This window comes from Halichoerus grypus, chromosome 7 (genome assembly GCF_964656455.1).
Source record: "Halichoerus grypus chromosome 7, mHalGry1.hap1.1, whole genome shotgun sequence".
Classification (NCBI taxonomy): domain Eukaryota; kingdom Metazoa; phylum Chordata; class Mammalia; order Carnivora; family Phocidae; genus Halichoerus; species Halichoerus grypus.
Window position 1 is genome coordinate 105,910,915 of NC_135718.1, and position 19,647 is coordinate 105,930,561.

General features: G+C 40.0%; 1 protein-coding gene across 1 annotated transcript in view; it reads left to right on the top strand.

Annotated features, from left to right (window-relative positions):
• PAPPA2 (pappalysin 2) overlaps window positions 1-19,647 on the top strand; it is a 293,756-nt gene that overhangs the window by 27,156 nt on the left and 246,953 nt on the right. Inside the window, exon 3 of the mRNA XM_036117179.2 lies at window positions 8,819-9,890. Coding sequence (XP_035973072.2) covers window positions 8,819-9,890 — 1,072 coding nt within the window. The remainder of the gene's footprint in view (window positions 1-8,818; window positions 9,891-19,647) is intronic.

Sequence of the window (19,647 nt, forward strand, 5' to 3'; positions counted from 1 at the left end):
CAATTTTAAATTTAGTCAACATTGATACATAATGGAAGCCCGTTCCAAGCAAGAACTGGAAGAGTGATTCTTAAAGTCTTAAAATGACATGGTCCAAATGTTTGGCTTCAGTACCATCACCATTCTTCAAGTTACATCATTCAATCTCATTTTTCCAACCCATGGGCTATCATAGTTCAGTTCGGTGTTGAGTGATTTCATAAATCATATTGATGATTCGGTCCCTCTGTTCCTCCCAAGAATGTGACTTTGATGAATAAACAACAGTTATAACACATTTGCTTTTATCACATATACATTCAAAGTTGTAAAATCTCAATGTTGCAAAAGCTAAGGGTTTCACCACATATAGTGTGTTGACTTATGCTGCCTTGGTTTTGTCAGTCTCTACTCTGCTAGTCTGAAAAGAAAGAGAAGTCTCTTAAATGGGGATTTGGAAATTTTTCCTCTAAATCAAAGTCTGTCTTGCTCCTATTTGATGGAGTTAAGAAAGCAGGTCTGGTGTCCTTCCTGAGAATGTGTGGATGAGCTGTGCAGTTGCTCTGTGATCCCACTTTGTGGTTGAAGGGGCTGGACAGCAGGTCTGGGATGGACAGCTTTTATTTAACCAGCACAGTTGGTCACTGGGTGCTTAAAATGGGTAGCCATTTTAAGGCTCAAAATCCAAAGTGGAGGCAACATTTACCCTTTACTTTTTTTTTTTTTTAAAGACTTGTTTATTTAAGAGAAGTTTTAGGTATACAACAAAATTTAGAGGAAGGTACAAGATTTCCCATATATCTACTGCCCCTGCACATGCATAGCCTTTGCTGTGATCAATGTCACTCACCAGAATGGTACATTTTATTATTTACCAAGAATGAACCTACACTGACACGTGATAATTATGAAAGTCCATAGTTTCCTTAAGGGTCACTCTTGGTGTTGTACATTCTATGGGTTTGGACCAAAGTAAAATGACATATGTCCATCATTATAATATCACACAGATTATTTTCACTGTCCCCCAAATCCTCGGTGCTCTGCCTGTTCATCTCTCTCCCCTTACTCCTGGCAATCACTGACCTTTTTATTTTCTTCATAGTTTTGCCTTTCCAGAATACCATATAGTTGGAACCATACCATATGTAGTCTTTTTAGATTGGCTTCTTTGACTTAGTAATATATATTTATGCTTCCTCCATGTTTTTTCATGGCTAGGTAGCTCATTTCTTTTTAGTGCAGAGTAATGGCCCATTGTCTAGATGTACCACAGTTAATTTATCTATTCACCTAATGAAGGACATCTTGGTTGCTTTCAAAATATGGCAATTATGTATAAAACTGCTACAAACATCTGTGTGCAGGTTCTTGTGTAAACAGAGTTTTCATTTTCTTTGGGTAAATATCCAGGAGTGTGATTGTTTGATCATATAGTGAGAGTACGTTTAATTTTTCAAGAAACCACCAAACTGTACCATTTTGAATTCTCACCAGCAATGTATGAGAGTTCCTGTTGTTCCATATCTTCACTAGCATTTGATGTTAGCGTTCTGGATTTTGGCTATTCTAATACATGTGTAGTGGTATCTTGTTTTAAGTTGCATTTCCCTGATGACATATGATGTGGAGTACATTTTCATATGCCTGTTTACCATTTGTATATCTTTGGTAAGTTATCTCTTACAGTCTTTGGCTCATTTTTAAATTGGTTGTTTCTTTTCTTACTCTTAAGCTTTAAGAGTTCTTTGTGTATTTTGGATGACAGTCTTTTATCAGATGTTCTTTTGCAAGTATTTTCTCCCTGTCTGTGGCTTGTCTTCTGGTTGTCTTGACACTGTCTTTAGCAGAGCAATAGTTTTTTATTTTTAATCAAGTCCAGCTTATAAATTACATCTTTCATAGATCATGTCTTGGTGTTATAGCTAAAAATGTCATCACCAAACACAAGGTCATCTAGATTTTCTCCAATGTTATCATCTAGGGTTTTTGTAGTTTTACACCTTGCATTTAGGTCTATAATCCATTTTGAGTTAATTTTGATGAATAGTGTAAGGCGTATGCCTAGCATTATTGTTTTGTGTGTGGTTATCATTGACCCAGCACAATCTGTTGAAGAGACTCTCTTTGCTCTATTGTATTGCTTTTGCTCCTGGTCAAAGATCAGTTGAATCTATTTATGTGGATCTATTTCTGGGCTCTCTGTCCTGTTTCATTGATGGGTTTGTCTATACTTTCACCAATACCACACTGTCTTGATTACTGTAGCTTTATAGTAAATCTAAAGTGACATTTACTCCTTTTAAATTCTAAAAAATCAGCTCAGCAGCAAAGTACACATAGCCACTTCAACAGTCAGAGGGAGAAGGAGACACTTGGCAGTTTGCATCTGTTTTCAGTCTTTATCATGGTGGAACTGGCTCAGACAGGCTCATCAGAACCAACTGTATATCTCTTCCCAATCCCATGTTCAGCAACATCATATTGGTAACTTAAAATTGGCCATTGTAGGAATATTTGTACTACAAAAATTGGCAAATGCTACAAATCAGGACTTGTTTTTTTTTTCCCTTTTCTTTTCTTCAGAGGACCAGTTGTTAAATATTTTCCAGCATAACATTGGCTTTATACCTGATTTCTTCTTCCCTTTAATGTCTTATCATCAAACTCCTCCTTGTCATAGCTAATGTTTGTTCATCACTTTCTATGAGTTAGGCACTGTGCGGAGATCTTTCACATGTATTCTTTTATTTAATTCTCCCAAAAACTTCAGGAGGTAGGCCTGGGACTGAAAGATGCTGAAGAGAAGACCAGTGAAGGACAGATTTTATTTTACAGGTACAATTTGCAAATAAGTAAACTGAGGCTCAGCAAGGTGATATAATTTTTCTGGGGTCACATATCATGTTAAGTAGACTGGGGACTGAAACTTCCACTGACTCATGCTTGGAACCTCCATCATAGAAATCTGTTCTAGGCTCTGAATCATGACACTTCAGCTCTAGTGTACTGTCTGCACCTGGCCTGACACCCGACCTCTCAGACCCTCAGTGTCTTCATCTATACAATGAGACTGGTGATAGTTATCCTGCCTAGCTCACAGGATGGCTTTACCATTTAAATGATAGTTACACAAGATTGCTTTGGAAAGCTCAAGTACTATATAAATGGGAGATATCTTTCCATGCTAAGAAGTAAGGGAAAAAATATTCACAAAAAGAATACCACATCCCAACTTAGAAGATTCAGCTGAATTGGGTATTTGATATAAGGAATTTTACAGTGGATGTTTCTGGGTGAGCTGTCAGGACCTTTGATTTGGGAATATTTGAACTTACATCTTGGAGTTCCTTGGCTTTGGGTCTTCCTAACCTTTTCAGACAGTTTGACTGGTGATCAAGGTAGCCCTAGTTTCATGGGCAGATTTGGATAGCATCAAATTATTAACAAGATGGGTCAGTGCTAGAAAGTTGGCATTTAATAACTTTAGGGAGAATTTCTGCCATATTATCTCCATGTTTTAATAAAGATGTTCTTTTGCTGTTCACATAGTTACTTATACTTCTCACTTTCAGCATATCTCATTGTAGTTACTTATTTAAGGCTTATTTTCTGCACTGTACTGAACTCTCCATGATGTCAAATAACCATTTGATCACTAGAAAACCCCACCACAAATACTGAGACTGGCAGCTAGTACTGCTTCATAAATATCTACTGAGAAAGTACATGGGTGGACTAACTACATGGAACTCTTGTAGTGTTCATGTCTTTCTTGTGCCACAGTTGTCCATCTGCAAGCTTTGGAAAGTTCCTTAATTGCAGTTGGACCAAGTGTTCAGGACAAGGCCAGCCATGGGATGTTTCCTGCTGCAGTTCCTCTGTGTGCTCTCGGGATATCAGAGGCATTTGGCAACAGTAGGAAAACCTCCAGCTATTCCTTAACTTATTCAGTCCAAGACCCTTACTGTGTTATGCAAGACCTACTTTGACCTGTTTCCACCCGTGGTGCCTGCCATCTTGCTGTCCCCACTGTGTGGAGTGATCCATAATTCTTTTGCCTGGCCAACTCTTACTCACTCTTCAAGAGTAGGTTTGGGTCTTTTCCCCTCAGGAAATTCTCTCCCAATTATATGGGTTGAGATTAGGCTCTGTTTTCACTCACCTATGTATTCCTTGATCTTAAGTTTTGATATATTGAAATTATCTCTTAATGTTTCCACCCACCCATGAGAGTATAACTCCTCAAGGGCAAAGACTGCTTTTTCTTCCAAAGCTGAAATGAGTTTCTATGTCTGGCATGAATGGGATGTTCAGTAAATGTTTGATGAACTGAAATGACTAATTCCAAGTGAAATTTCATTTCCCAGAAGGAGCAAGACAGTGAGATGAAATGTGAACCCTTTGTGGTTTAGTAGGGTGACAGTCCTTCAAGTGACCAAGCATGATCCTCTTCCCACCAGCTAGGGCTGGTGGAGTTAAATCTATGTTTGAGCAGAGGGTGCAATTTCAGCCTCACTATATTGGTTTATTCAGTCTTAAGAGAGAAGAGAATCATAATTTTCTATCCATATCCTCCAGATTGGGGGAAGGGATGATTATTAGTACAGACTATAGAAGATGCAGGAGGACAGAAATATTTCCTTACTTTGTCTTTGGAAAATCTGAAAATCCTCACAAGGTTGTACTCAAGATTTCATGAAAGAGGCGGGGCTGATAGCGGTGATTATCAGGGAGACGTAAGCCACACCATGCTTCAGTGCCGCAGTTTTGTCTTTTGGAATAATAGATCTTTCAGTGGGAGCGGAGGGTATTTATTTTCATTTCAGTGGTCTTAAATATGAGTTTTATTATAGGTAATAAAAAGCCCCAACTAATTATCAGTTCCTAGACAGTCAGTTAGCCACATTCCCTAATAGCATCATATCTGTGCACTATTTATAACAGGCCCTTATTTCTTTTAACTACTCTCATTCCATTAGTTTGCTGAATTAATGTACAAGTACATACAATGGTTACATAGGTTGTATTAAAATGCCTGATCAGATGTGATTTTTAAACAAATGGTGTGAAGCCATTTCAGATGAGCTTTCCACTTTCATGTCTGATTTAACTTACCATTGATAGCAGTCTTTCTAATTCTTCTTCACTGATTGGAAAATACAATGACTCCCAAATTCTGTCTTCTGCATTTCCATCCACTGGGCAGTAGTGAGAAGAGTGATTTCTTTTGTAAATGTGGTGGATCAGCAGCTCTCAACATGGTCAAAAGAAGTGTATTTGTGAAAGTTTCACTTGTCATTCTGATCCGCAGCTAGGTGATAACATTGGGGTCTTAGTTTGGGCTGCTATAACAAATATACCATGATGAGGTGGCTTAAACAAAAGCAGTTTTTTTTCTCAGTTCTGGAGGCTGGTAAGTCTAAGATGCCAGCAGATCCAGTGTCTGGTGAGAATCCTCTTCCTGGTTTGCAGATGACCCTCTTCTTGTATCATCACATGGCAGAGAGCAAGAAGAGTTAGCTCTCTTCCTCTCCTTAAAAGGACGCTAATCCCATCATGGGGCTCCATCCTCCTGACCCAACTGCCTCCTACAGGCTCCATCTCCAAATATCATCACAATAGGAATTAACGTTTCAACATATGAATTTTAGGGGGATATAAATATTCAGTCTACAATAATTGGGTTAGAGAATTCTTTCTTTCTTTCTTTCTTTTTGACATGGAATGAGTGCAGGGCAGTGCTTCAAAAACTATTCTCTTCCTATAGATGAACAATGGTAATACAGCAAATAAAATGCAGTTATCTAGGCACTTAGTGAGGTTTCTCATATGCAACTTGGGACATCTTATTAAATTAGAAAGCAAAGAATAATTACTCTGATAATCATTTAAAAAGTAATACTTCTAACATACTTGTTACAACTCCCAACTAAAATGACTATTTTAGTTCTTCTGTCTAATAAATCCTTTCTAATATAATTACTAAAACTTAGATTAATCTGAACTAGACTATTATGATAAAGTTACATCTTCTATGTATTGTCTCAAGAAGTTAGAAATATCATTTTAGATACACTATCAATAATTTTATAGCTTCCTATGAGAAAAATAAGGAGAAACAATTGTTTTATTGATACTAACCAGAAGTTCTAATAACAGTAAGTAAAAGTGTTCAAAATTGCAACTAGATGCCTGGTAGGTAACAAGTTAATTATCTGGTTAATTTATATGTGAAGCCTAATAATTTGTAATTCAACTCACATATAGACAGGCGCTGCCTTATATTGGTTCAACTTAATGATTTTTTGACTTTATGATGGTGTGAAAGTGATACATATTCAGTAGAAACTGTACTTTGAATTCTGAATTTGGATCTTTTCTTGTATGGTCCCATATTGGACCAGTATATGGTCCCAATACTCTCTCGTGATGCTGGGCTGCATTGAGCCAAATGACCAAAAAAAGAGTAGACAACTGGTACCCTTCCAGCTGTTCTGTACCCATACAACCAATGATGCTGGGCTGCATTGAGCCAAATGACCAAAAAAAGAGTAGACAACTGGTACCCTTCCAGCTGTTCTGTACCCATATAACCAATACTGTACTAAAGGTAAAACCTTTAGTACAGTATTCAATAAGTTACATGAGATATTCAACACTTTATGATAAAATAGTCTTTGTCTTAGGTGATTTTAGCCGATTTCTGTCGGCTACTGTAGGTATTCTGAGACATATAAGGTAGGCTAAGCTAAGCTGCAGTGTTTAGTAGGGTAGGTATATTCAATGCATTTTCAACTTACGATAGGTTAATCAGGAAGTAACCCCATCATAAGTCAAGAAAGATCTGTAGATACACCTATTTATATGCAACAAATATAAAATAGTATCCCCAATTCTTCCTCTTAAAAACTAGCAGATACTAGTCGAGAGCTTAGTAACTTCATGGTCCCGATATTAAATATTGTAGTACATTTGTTCATAGGTCAGCAGATGGATATAATTAAGGCTAAATGTACTTATCAAAATAAGTTAACCAAATTGAAACTCTGAACCAGGGAACTTACTCTTCATCTCACTAGATTTGTCTGCCCTTTTGAAAGTCTACCCCATACAAGAATTTGTTAAAGCAGCAGTTCTTATGCTCCTTTATCAGACAGGTCTCAGTGTAAAAACACCTCCCCCCACCTAAACAAACAAAACTGGAATATCACCATTGCATTATACCTAGTCCTCACCAGTACTTCAAAGTCTGATTGTTAGAGTTGCTTTTGTTGAAAAAATGTGGGTTGTTTTTTTTTTTTTAAAGATTTTATTTATTTATTTGACAGAAAGAGAGAGCACAAGCAGGGGTAGTGGCAGGCAGAGGGAGAGGGAGAAGCAGACTCTCTACTGAGCAGAGATCCCGACATGGGGCTTAATCCCAGGACCCTGGGATCATGACCTGAGCCAAAGGCAGCCACTTAACCAACTGAGCCACTCAGGCGCCCCTGTTTTATTATTTTTTTAATCACAAGTTACTGATTTATGCTAGAGACAGAAGAAAAAATATTCTGTCATTTATGAAACAGTAGCAACTTTTAAAACACTTGACTGCAATCACAACAGGAGGCCTCATGGCTTTTAAGTCCTGACTCTCCATAGAGATTTTCTTTTTTGGGTGGATTTTATAGGAACTCAGGGGCATAAATACAATTATATAACAGGCTGGGGAAGAAAGACTTTTGGTGTTAGCCTCAGATATGTGATTCAGAGGCTAGCAGACTTCTCCATCATTTATTTATTATATAAAGCAATGCTTATTAAGCATTTCTGGTGTGAATGTAGTGCCTCTATGTAACTTACAAGTAAAATCTGCTCCTGAGACTCTATTTATATACTATTAGAAGAGGTGCTGGGGGGATGGTGGGTTCATAACTACAGATGAGTTTCTGGGAACATTCGAGGCATCCAAATTGCCTTTGGGATTCCTGTTTTATCTGTGGTTGTGTTATATCTGACTCCTTTTTCCTGCTGGCAACATATTAATGATCTAGTTATCTACAAGTAGTCCCCCCTTTGTTTATTCAGTTGGACTTAAAAGTCCTGTGCCCTCTGAGTAAGATGGTAAGGTAGTGTATGGTAAGGAGCTTCAGCTTCATTTCTCTGGTAGAGTTTCACCTCTGTACTGTGGTGGGCATCATTGGTTATAGAATAACTATTCTTATAACTGACTTGACTATTTTTTCATCTAGGACGATGGGGTGGTACCATTTTGCTTACTCTGGGGAACGGCTATTCACTGTGAATGGGCACCCTTGCACTAGAGGGAACAGTGGGCTGAGAATGATACCTGTTACAGTCTTCTCTGAGGGATTTCCCTATTCACCAACTCCTTGTTTTCCCCCATGAGAATCATAATTTCAATATTCAAATGAGGAAAAAGGACCTTTTGAGGGAATAGGAGATTATTGTCTTTTCTAAAAACTGTGATTGCCCCCATGGCTTCTGAGGAAGGGAGGGAAGACGTGAACTCAGGGTGAGGAACTTTTGTGACAAACTCTAGAGGATGGTTGTCACTTGCATTAGACATCCCCTTCTTAGCTTCCATTTTGATTATTGAAAAATACCAGAATGAGTTAAATTGGATGGAATCTCAAATTAGATTCATTTTGGGGCTAGATGTTGCCAGGATGGCCCGATATGGGGTACTGGATAGGCATCTCAGGTGGGTAACCTGTATCACTTATTTTTTCCCACTAAAAACCTACATTCTTGCTATTTATATGGGTTTTCTTCTCCTTTTCTCCATCCCCTTTGTATCTGGTATTTCTCCCCTCGATTCTTCCTTCTTTCCCAGGTGTGTTTGATAACTGCTCCCACACTGTCAGTGACAAGGGCTGGGCCCTAGGGATCCGCTCAGGGAAGGACATGGGAAGGCGAGATCCTTGCTTCTTCTTCTCCCTTCGCACCGACCGTGTGAAGAAAGCCACCATTGTGACTGGCCACAGTCGCTACCAACCAGGCACATGGACACACGTGGCAGCCACTTATGATGGACAGCGTATGGCCCTGTATGTGGATGGCACTCGGGTGGCTAGTAGTCCAGAGCAATCTGGTCCCCTGAACAGCCCCTTCATGGCATCTTGTCGCTCTTTGCTTTTGGGGGGGGATAGCTCTGAGGATGGCCACTATTTTCGTGGACACCTGGGTACACTGGTCTTCTGGTCGACTGCCCTCCCACAAAGCCACCTCCAACACAGTCCTCAGCATCCAACTGGAGTGGAGGAACTGAGCACTCTGATCCTGACAGCCAGTTTTGAGCCCTTGGAAGAACAGTGGGCCCCCTTTAGGGATGGGGAGTATCCACGGCGTGAGGTTCTGCAGGGCTTTGAGCCTGAGCCTGAGATTCTGTCACCTTTGCAGCCCCCACTCTGTGGGCGGACAGTTTGTGACAATGTGGAGCTGATCTCCCACTACAATGGGCACCAGCCCCTCCAGGGAGAGAAGGTGATCCGCTACCAAGTGGTGAACATCTGTGATGACGAGGGCCTGAACCCCATCGTGAGCGAGGAGCAGATCAGCCGGCAGCACAAGGCACTGAACCATGCCTTCAGCCGCTACAACATCAGTTGGCAGCTGAGTGTCCACCAGGTCCACAACTCCACCCTGCGCCACCGGGTTGTGCTTGTGAACTGTGAGCCCAGCAAGATTGGCAATGACCACTGTGACCCTGAGTGCGAACACCCACTCACGGGCTATGATGGGGGTGACTGCCGCCTGCATGGCAGGTGCTACTCCTGGAACCGCAGGGATGGGCTCTGCCATGTGGAGTGCAACAACATGCTGAATGACTTTGACGATGGGGACTGCTGTGACCCCGAGGTGACTGATGTGCACAAGACCTGCTTCGACCCCGACTCACCCAAGAGGTAAGGGACTGGGGCTTGGGGTGTCCTACTTGTAGGATGCATTTATTACATCATTTTATGCTTTTGGTTTCTGGAGAGAAAAGAGGGTTCACACAGCCCCCAAATAAAATATTCATCCCTCCCATGAGACATTATTGAGCTTTTGTGAAGTCCTAGGTGTTAGATAATTAGGGACACAGGGATGGCGAAGACAAGGGACAGCCCTCACAGAACTCATTTTCTGTGGAGCAGACAACGTGTACGTGGTGTGACAGGTACCTGAAGACGTATGCCCCAGGTGCTTGACGCACAGGAGAGCCAAACAGCTTAGTCTGCCAGAGGAAGCCAGGGGCTCTTCAGAGAGCAAATAAGGTAAACATTGGCAGAAACCAATCAGCACCAATTATACCTGAGTGTTCTTCCTATAGTCGTAGGTTCCCAGCAAAGTAACACAAATCTGTGAAGAGGCCTCATTTGCCTGTGGTCTCTGGTGCAGTTTGGGCTGTTCAGCAGTTTTAGGAACACAAGATATTCTACAACTAACCCCATGTCTCCTTAAGGCGACCACAGTCTTCCTCTTTGCCCTGTTAGATTCCATTCCCTACACAGCATCCAGAAAGATCCTTCGTAAAGGGTAAATCAGAACCTATTACTCCCCTTCTTACTTTCTTTCTCCCCACTGTCCTTAGAATAGAATCCACGTCCCCCACCTGGCTCGCAGAGTGTGCTGCAAGCTGACACCTGCCTACCTCCGTTCTTCTTCCCCCAATCACTCTCACACCCTCTCTGTGCAGCCTCTCTCCTGTTCCAATGAGCAGATCAGCTTGTTCTTGCCTGCAGGCTTTGCAATAGCTGTTTCATTTTCTTGGAAACCTCTTTCCCTTGACCTTCCCTTGGTGGGTTTTCTCTTGTCATTTCTATATCAACTGAAATGTCACCTCCTGAAGAGGCCTTTCCTGATTTTCCCTAATTTAAGTAAGCTACTCAATCACTATTATGTCGACTAATTTTGATTCTTTGTGTAACACTCATCCCTTCTAATGTTTTCTTGTACAATAGTTTGTCTTTCTCCTGCCTGAAATGTCATTCCATGAGATCAGGGCCCTTGTTAACCACTACATACTTAGTGCCTAGAATAGCCCCAACATAAAGTCGTTTGTCTCATGTTTATTTTAATGAATTAATGGATCTGATGTGTCTTCTGTTGTGAGACAGAAATCAGTAAAAGGATTTCCATTACAGTCAATGCAGGGGTTGGGGAGTGTTAGAGGGAGGTAAGAAAGGAGAGAGGTGGGTGGTAAACTTGTTAATTTGTGTATGCAGGCAAGGCTTCCTCATGACATAACTGGTACCTTTGTACAAATTATAAAAAGGCTCACATCTGAGCTAGGGTGTAGTGTTGGCGAAGGTGGGAAGACTGGATCTCAGCTCCCACCCAATACCTGGATGGCTGCCTTTGCGTTTCTTGGCCACAATTTGTATAGTAATTTGTGGTATCCCTGTGTGTGGGCAGTCAGTTAACACTAATTAATAGGTCGGCTTGTAGTTCAGGCATGTGATGTTAAAGACTAAGTGTAAAATTTGGAATCAAGACACAGTTGAATTCGAGAGTCCTTGCTACTTAACTAGCTATATAAACTGTGTAAGTCACTTTCTGAAATTCAGATGTCTTGTCTGTAAAAAGAGGGTGATTGCAGTAATACTTTGCATTACTTATATCCTTGGGCTGTTTTGTGAATCAGATGACATAAGGAATAGAGAAGTGCTTGGGGACTGAAGTTTTCAATGTAAAAAAATTGTCCTAAACTAACATTAATTATTGTCATTATTAGACCTGACAGATGGGAAGCCATTGTTTATATAATAATAATAGGGGAAATTGATCACATTCCCAGAAATATTCACATAAGAAAGATTCTGTTTGGGTTTGGTTTTTAGATTTTGATAACCTTAAGCAGAAGCTAAACCTCACTAACAACAGTGGTTGCCAACTCTTTGGGGAGACAGGGAAATCTGGCTTGTTCTTACTTTTCTTCTTGCTGATTACAACAACCCACTGCCATGACTGAGAGAGCTGTTGTTCCAGGTACCCAGGCACCATTCTTCTTAGTGGTCCTTTATGTCTCTAAATACCTACAGCTACTACCCTTAACTAGGTGTTTGTAGCTTATTCCCTTTACTGACTCAGAGTTGCCATGGCAACTCATCCCTTCCTAGCCCTAGACCAGACGTGTTTCAAACCTCCCTACCCCGACATGCAAAATTCACTTTGTGGAATAAAAATGAACTCTTTATGCTTTTTTGATAGTTAAAAATATTTAAATCAAAGTAGTAAATGCTCACGGTTACAAATATCAAAATGTGTCAAAAGACATAAGGAAGAATGGTGCTCCAGCCTAACTTTTCCCATCCTTCTCCACCCTCTAGCGTTGCTCCCATACTTGATTATTTTACCTGTCTCTTTTGATAATTACCTCCATGTCTCCAAGTATTGTATTTATATTACTTGATTCATCGATTTTAAACGTTATGCATTGGCTTGCTCTTATGATAAAGAGGAGACTTTAACTTTTATATTGTCTCCTTCTTCTCCCCTCCATCTTTCCAATATAGTTATTTGACTATCTTTAGTTAAATCAGTTATATATATTTACAAGATCATGGCTGTGATTTTTTTTTTGTCTGCAGAACAAACTATGATTCTATTATTATATTTCTTTCCTGGTGTAGCTTCCTCCCATCCCCCACCCTACCCCTTGAGTCTCTATTTCTTCCCTCCCTCCTTCCCTTCTTCTTTTCTTCCCTCCATCATTTTTGATATCCTCAATTGTTTTTATCTTATCAGTTAATCTATAGAATGTGTCTTCTTTTTCATTCTCTGGAGCTCTTCCTTCTAGTTCATTCTATTTTTCTCTCCTCTTCCAATCTTTTTTCTTTTTTTTGAGAGAAAGCGAGAGAGAGTACATGAGTGTGTTTTGGGGGGGTTGCAGAGGCAGGGGGAGAGGGAGAGAGAGACTCTTAAGCATGCTTCATGCTTAGCAGGAGCCCAATGCGGGGCTTGAGCTCAGGACCCCGATATCATGACCTGAGTCAAAATCAAGAGTCAACGCTTAACTGAGTGAGCCACCCAGGTGCCCCTCCTCTTCCAGTTTTGACCAGTTATCTAGGTCTGCTGCACAGTTTTCATCCCAGAAATTCTGCTTTATGATTGGAGCCACTGTGTCCTGAACTGTATGATTATCTCCTTTTTTATTACCTTACCTTATTGGACATTTAATTTACAACCTTATTTTACTGGAAGATATCCTTAAGTAACTTTCTAAGAAAGAATGTTGTAGGTATAACTTTTTCTGAGAAACATTTCTCGAAATGTTTTTGTTTTGCCTTTACACAAAATTGATAGTTTGCCTTGGTGTGAAATTTTGGGTTGGAAAACATTTTCTCTCAGATTTTTTGAAAAAATTCATTAGTTGCTTCTAGCTTCTCTCTTGATAATTGTGTGTCTTTTTAGAGGGGGAAGTTTTGTTTCCTTGTAAAAATTGTTTAGAATCTTAGCCTTGTTACTTTAGGGATTTTATGATAATTTTTTTAGAGTTGGCCTTTTATTTTTCTTTTGTTGAGCACTCAATGGTCCTTTTGATTTGGATACTCATGCCCTTACCTTTGGCAAATTGTCTTAAATTATTACTTTGATACTTTTTATTAAGTTTTCTCTGTCCTCTTTTTTTCCTCTTGAAGCTCCTGAGGATGGATCTCCTGAACTTATTCTGTGTCTTTTTTCTCTCATATGTTTTATCTTTCTTTCTTTCTTTCTTTCTTTCTTTCTTTCTTTCTTTCTTTCTTTCTCTTTCTTTCTTTCTTTTTCTTTTTTTAAGATTTTATTCATTTATTTGACAGAGAGAGACATAGCGAGAGAGGGAACACAAGCAGGGGGAGTGGGAGAGGGAGAAGCAGGCTTCCCACTGAGCAGGGAGCCCGAAGTGGGACTCGATCCCAGGACCCTGGGATCATGAACTGAGCCGAAGGCAGACGCTTAACGACTCTTTCCTTCTTTCTTTCTTTCTCTTCTTTCTTTCTTTCTTTCTTTCTTTCTTTCTTTCTTTCTTTCTTTCTTTCTTTCTCTCTTTCAGAGATTTCCTTGAGTTTATCTTCTAACTCTTCTATTGAATTTTTAATTTTAGCAATCATATTTTTAAGACCTTCTTATTTTGTTGACTTTCTATATTAATCTATTTTTATTTTAAGGATACAAAATTTTTTAAGGCTAAAAATAGATACATTCTGATTTTTCCCCCCTGTGCACTATATCTGACTCATCTGTAGTCGACTTTTATTTTTCCCTCCCCCCCACCTTAGTTTCTATCTGTCTTTCATGCTGTCTTTTCATGTTATTCCTCAAATATCTAGCACTTGTTCACAATAAGAAACATGCTTTTAGATCTCTACTTATCATGATCTAAAAAAGGATAATTAACTCTGAATTTCTTCTTTTGGAGGAAGAAATTTGCATAGTGGAGAGGAGAGCTTTTTTCTTTCCCAACTCCCTTATATTTATTTCATATATAGACTTTTTCCCTTCTATCCTCTGCCTTGTATTCCTTATGCTGAATTTTTATTATTAAAAATATTGAACTCTTATTGGCAAGAACCGTATTTTGAAAAACAATTATTTATCAAGGTCCTTGATGTGCCAGACACAGTGAGCTAAGCAGAGGGACAAATATAAAGAATATATAAAGAGCAGGTGCTAACAACTTAGTGGAGAGTTTTAGTAATTTTGTCAGAATTCCCTGGATTTATTTTATCAAAATTAAATCCAGGCCAAGGCACTGAAAGCAGAATATGAAATGCAGACTGCTTTTCTGGGCTATGGCTTGGGTTGTTTGAAAGGCCTTTGGATTCATAGAGACAGATATCTGGATTTCTATGAGTCTGTGACTTGGTTGAGCTAGTGGTTGTCTTGGAACTAAATTATTCATATATAGTGTCCAGTTATTACAATTAAATCACAGAGCTCAAGCTCACAATTCCATTATACTGTGACTGTGAAGGAATCCAACTTTAACAAATGCTATGCCAGACATTTTTTGAGCAAACAGAGTGTGCCAGGGACAGAGTCCTCTCGGGAGCTTACAGGTTGGTTGAGTAGTGGAGGACACACCTACAGATAGATTACTAACATGCAAGTACAATGATTGACATATGAACAATCCTCCTCATTTTTCAAATCCCATTCAACATTCTCCCTTTCCCCACCCTCAGCAAGAAATCTAGCCCAAAGAAGTTCCTCTCCCAAAGGCTCTGAGAGGAGCAGAAAGCCTGAGGAATCCAGCATCAAACATCTGTAGCCCAGATGGGCCTATCAAAGGAAGAGTATCTATCAGACTTGGGCTGGTCAGAAGGAGATATGAATTATAGATACATTACCCAGCCAGTTGAACAGAATTATCAAGATAGAGGAACTTGGCTTATGGGTAGGGAAGGCTACATGGCCAGATGTCTCTTTGTACATAGTAGCCACCCTGGGAGAGCATCTATAAGAGCTGAGGGAAGGAAGGAGGTTGAGAATCCACCTAATAAAATCACAAATGTTGACCACTCCCTATGGTGTATCCTAGGAAGCCAAGCCAAGGAAATCTCCATGCCTTGAGGGAAACTCATCTTCCCCGACCTTTGCATGCTTCAGCTTTTTTTTGATCATGACTTGTTTCTGTTATTTTTCTCTCTAAAATTATGTCTCAGAGATGAAGGGCTCTTTGCTTCCGAACCTACTTTCTATCCCTTGTTCTTTCTCTCCTTTTCGCCTCAGCATCAAGCTTAGTATCCATTTGAATTAGGAACAGTGTGCTTGCCTCTCCATTTGGATTCTATATGTCAGATCTCATAATATCATTATCATGGGGAGAAAAATCACCAAATAAAAACAAATGGCTGAGCATAGGTTAAGGAAGCAATAAATCACCTAGTGTCAGACCATGCTGTGAAGCAGATAATGGGATGCTGTACATTTGTTTTTTGAAGCCTGTGGTAGGCTAAGGTCTCTGTGTGTTGGTGACTCACTGTCTCTTCTCTGCCTCATTCCCTGAGTTTTGGTACTGGGGAGTTTGAGGGCAGAAGGACTGCTGGAAATGGTAGTGCTAGGACATGGCCCACTTCCCTCTAGAAGGGTCCTCAGGAGGGTGGGCTGGGAGGTGCCCTGCAGGGGCATGGCTGAGAGTGGCGTCTGCACTTGTACACTACAGGGTTTGTATCCAGGGGCAGGAGGGCAGATGCATGTGCCATCAAAGGGAACAGGTGGAGAAATCAGCGCTGCACAGACTTGGATGCTCAGGATTAGCTGTGCTTTGCTCACCCACTCTCTGTGGCTGTTGAGCCAAAGAAATGGTTGGGCTGGGCCCCTGCAGTGGCAGGTCTGTTAAACATCAGCCAGGCTTCATTATAGGTTTCTTTTGAAGTTGGGATTCAAAGTTCCCTGGAGCCAAAAAGAAAAAAAAAAAAGCACAAGGAAAATAAGCGTAAGGGGTAGAAGAGGGCAGAGAGAAAAGAAATGGGGGAGAAACTTTAAAATGAAACAAAGAAACCTCTCAATCCCTCCCCTTCAAAATGCACAAGCAGTGTAAACTCTCAAGAGATAAGTCTCACCTTCTCCTACCCATTTTGCATAGCAAAGATAATAGGAGGAAAGAAATAAAATACTTCAGGTAAACTTAAAAAGCTTACCTACACATAGAAATGTCTTGTGTTTGTTTTCCTATAGGCCAGTTTCTCCCTAGTCCCAGTAGGTACCCTATTATAGGGTAAATGAAGTCCACAATTTTTCTGTTCACCTGGCTCAATGAATTTTTCTCCCCAGGTAAGTGGGGGAGAGGTTGTTTTTCTCCTTTTTGTGTTTATTTCCTAGCCAAATAGACAGACTTGTGAGAGAGCCATGTGGTATGTCTGGGTTAAAAATATTTCCTCTTAGAAAATTTTTAGGAGAGACCCTTGTCTCCAACTACATTCAGTTGTTTAAGATACTTAGGTATTTTCCTAGGAGTTGGGTGCTGGCCCTGTACCCTGGTCAGATGCCAGTCTGTCTCAGATGATTTCACTTAGGGATCCCTTCCTAGAATTTAAGCCTAGGAGTCTCAAAGAATGCTGAACACTTACAAACGTTTTCTTTTTCTTGTACTCTGGGAACCCTGTTTGGATGTTACTTTAGTTAAACTGGAGGGAAGTTAAATCTTATTGGTGGGTCTTCCCCCTAACCCAGAGAAATAGGTTTGGGAGAGGGTAGAGCATATGTCGTTGTGGGCACCGGGGGTTTTTCTAAGGATGTGTTACATTGGAGTGCCATCCCCTGGAGGACGCTGCTGACTCATTAATTCCCTGAACACCAGCACATCTCTCACTTCTCACCAGGACCTCTACAGCCGTGTATCCGACTCCCCTAGCCTGATACTTGGATGATTCCTACGTATCCTTCAGGTCTCAGTTAGGATGTCACTTCCTCCTTGGGACCATTCCTTTGTCCTCAAATAACAAGTAGCTGTCTCATTTGTATCACTTCTCATTCCCCCTCCTGCCACCACTCTGCTCTGGCCCCCTCCTCTCTCACTTGTATTATTACAATAGCCTCCTAACTGGTTTCAACCCCTTTTGCTCATGCCTCCCCATCTCCAGTCTGTTTTTTATGTAGTAGCCAGAGTAATCCTATTAGTATAACTCAGATCAAGTCATTCCTCTGCCCAGAATTCTCCAGCAGCTTCCCAGCTCATTCAAAGCCAGTAGAACTACTATAACCTACAGTACCCTATCTGATCTGGCACCAGTTACTTCTGGCCTCATCTCCTACCCTGCTCTCCTCGTTTACTCTATTCCAGCCACACTGGCTTTCTCATTGTCCCTGGACTGGACAGACGGACTCCTACAACATGAGCTATTCGGTGGCTTTTCACTCTGCTAGAATGTACTTCCTCTAGATCTCTCTGTGGCTGGTTTTCCCATTTCCTTCCAGTCTTTTTTCAAAGTCACCTTCTAGGCAAAGCCATCCCTGGTGACCTTATCTAAAATTTCACACACTCCTTTGACTCTTCATAGTTTCTTTCCTGTTTTATATCTCTTTTTAGAAATTATCACTAATATATATATATATATATGTATATGGTATATATATGATAAATTTTATATATATATATATATATATATATATATATATATATATATATATATATAAAATTTTGATTAACACCCATCTTCTCCACTTTTCTAAGATCCATTAGAGAAGGGGTTTTTATGTGTCTGGATTACTATTTTACCCTAGCACATAGAAGAGCAAAAGGATTAGACTAAGAAGTGTTCATTAAATAATTGTTGAATAAAAGAATGTTCTCACCTCAGAATGGTGGTTGGCAAACTATGGCCTGTGGGCCAAATTAGCCTATCACCTGTTTTTGTAAATGATATTTTGTTGAAATGCAGCCCCATCTACTTGTTTACTGTTGTTTAGGGCTGCTTTCATGTGGCAGAACTGTGTAGTTACAACAGACTATGTGGCCCACAAATCAAAAATATTTACTATTTGGCCCTTTACAGAAAAAGTTTGCCAACTCCTGCCCAAGTACATACTCATTATACTATATTGTAATTACCCATTGTTGTCTGTCTCTTGCACAAGACTTCAGGCTCTTTGTTCATAGTTCTTGTAACATACTCCGTTGGTATTTTTAAAATGAATTAGCATGTATATAAATGAAAAGTCAATGACATGGGGGAAATGACAGTGTTGGGCAAGAGTTTGGGTACAGTATGGTGTGCTACTTTGTATAAGAAGGGTATTCAGAATACACACTTGAGTAATCCCTCCTACTCGTCTCATTACTGTGGTAGAATTGCCAAAATCAGAAGTAAGTAAAAATAACTAAAGATACCCATGAAAGTGTGAAAATGTTAACTGTGGAGGGAAAAGGCTGTAAGCCATTTTATTCATTATCTCATTACTTGAGTAGCAGAGCTCCCAGATGGCTCTGAGAGTATGAAACATGGAGTAAATCTTCATGATCAGAGGAGCAGTCAACTACAGTAGCCAGGAAGTAAGATGAGTCCTTATCAGCTGGGAGACAGTGATTGAGGGAAGGAACAGGTTCTTCACAAGGGATGCAGCAGTTGCCCTCTATTTACAGCTTTGTTTTCTGTGGTTTCAGTTATCCACAGCCACCTGTGCTAGAAGCAGATAATCCTCCTTCTGACATACCGTCAGAAGGTCAGTAATAACCAAATGTTACGTCACAATGCCCGTGTCATGCACGTCACTGCATCTCATCCCATAGGCATTTTATCACCTCACATCATCACAAGAAGGGCGAGTACAGTACAATCAGATATTTTGAGAGAGCCCACATTCGTGTAACTTTTACTACATATATTGTTATCATTTATTCTATTTAATTATTAGTTGTTAATCTCTTACTGTGTCTAATTTATAGATTAAACTTTATTGGAGATATGTATGTATAGGACAAAACATAGTATGTCTAGGGTTTGGTCTGTCCATAGCTTCAGGCATCCACTGGGGGGTCATGGAATGCATTCCCCTCTAATAAGGAGGGGACCACTGTTCAGGCCCTCCGATCAGATAAAGCCTGTTTGAGATGATGTCACAGATTAGCCAAGATTCTTTTTTTTTTTTTTTTCTTAATTTTTTTTTTATTGTTATGTTAATCCCCATACATTACATCATTAGTTTTAGATATAGTGTTCCATGATTCATTGTTTGTGCATAACACCCAGTGCTCCATGC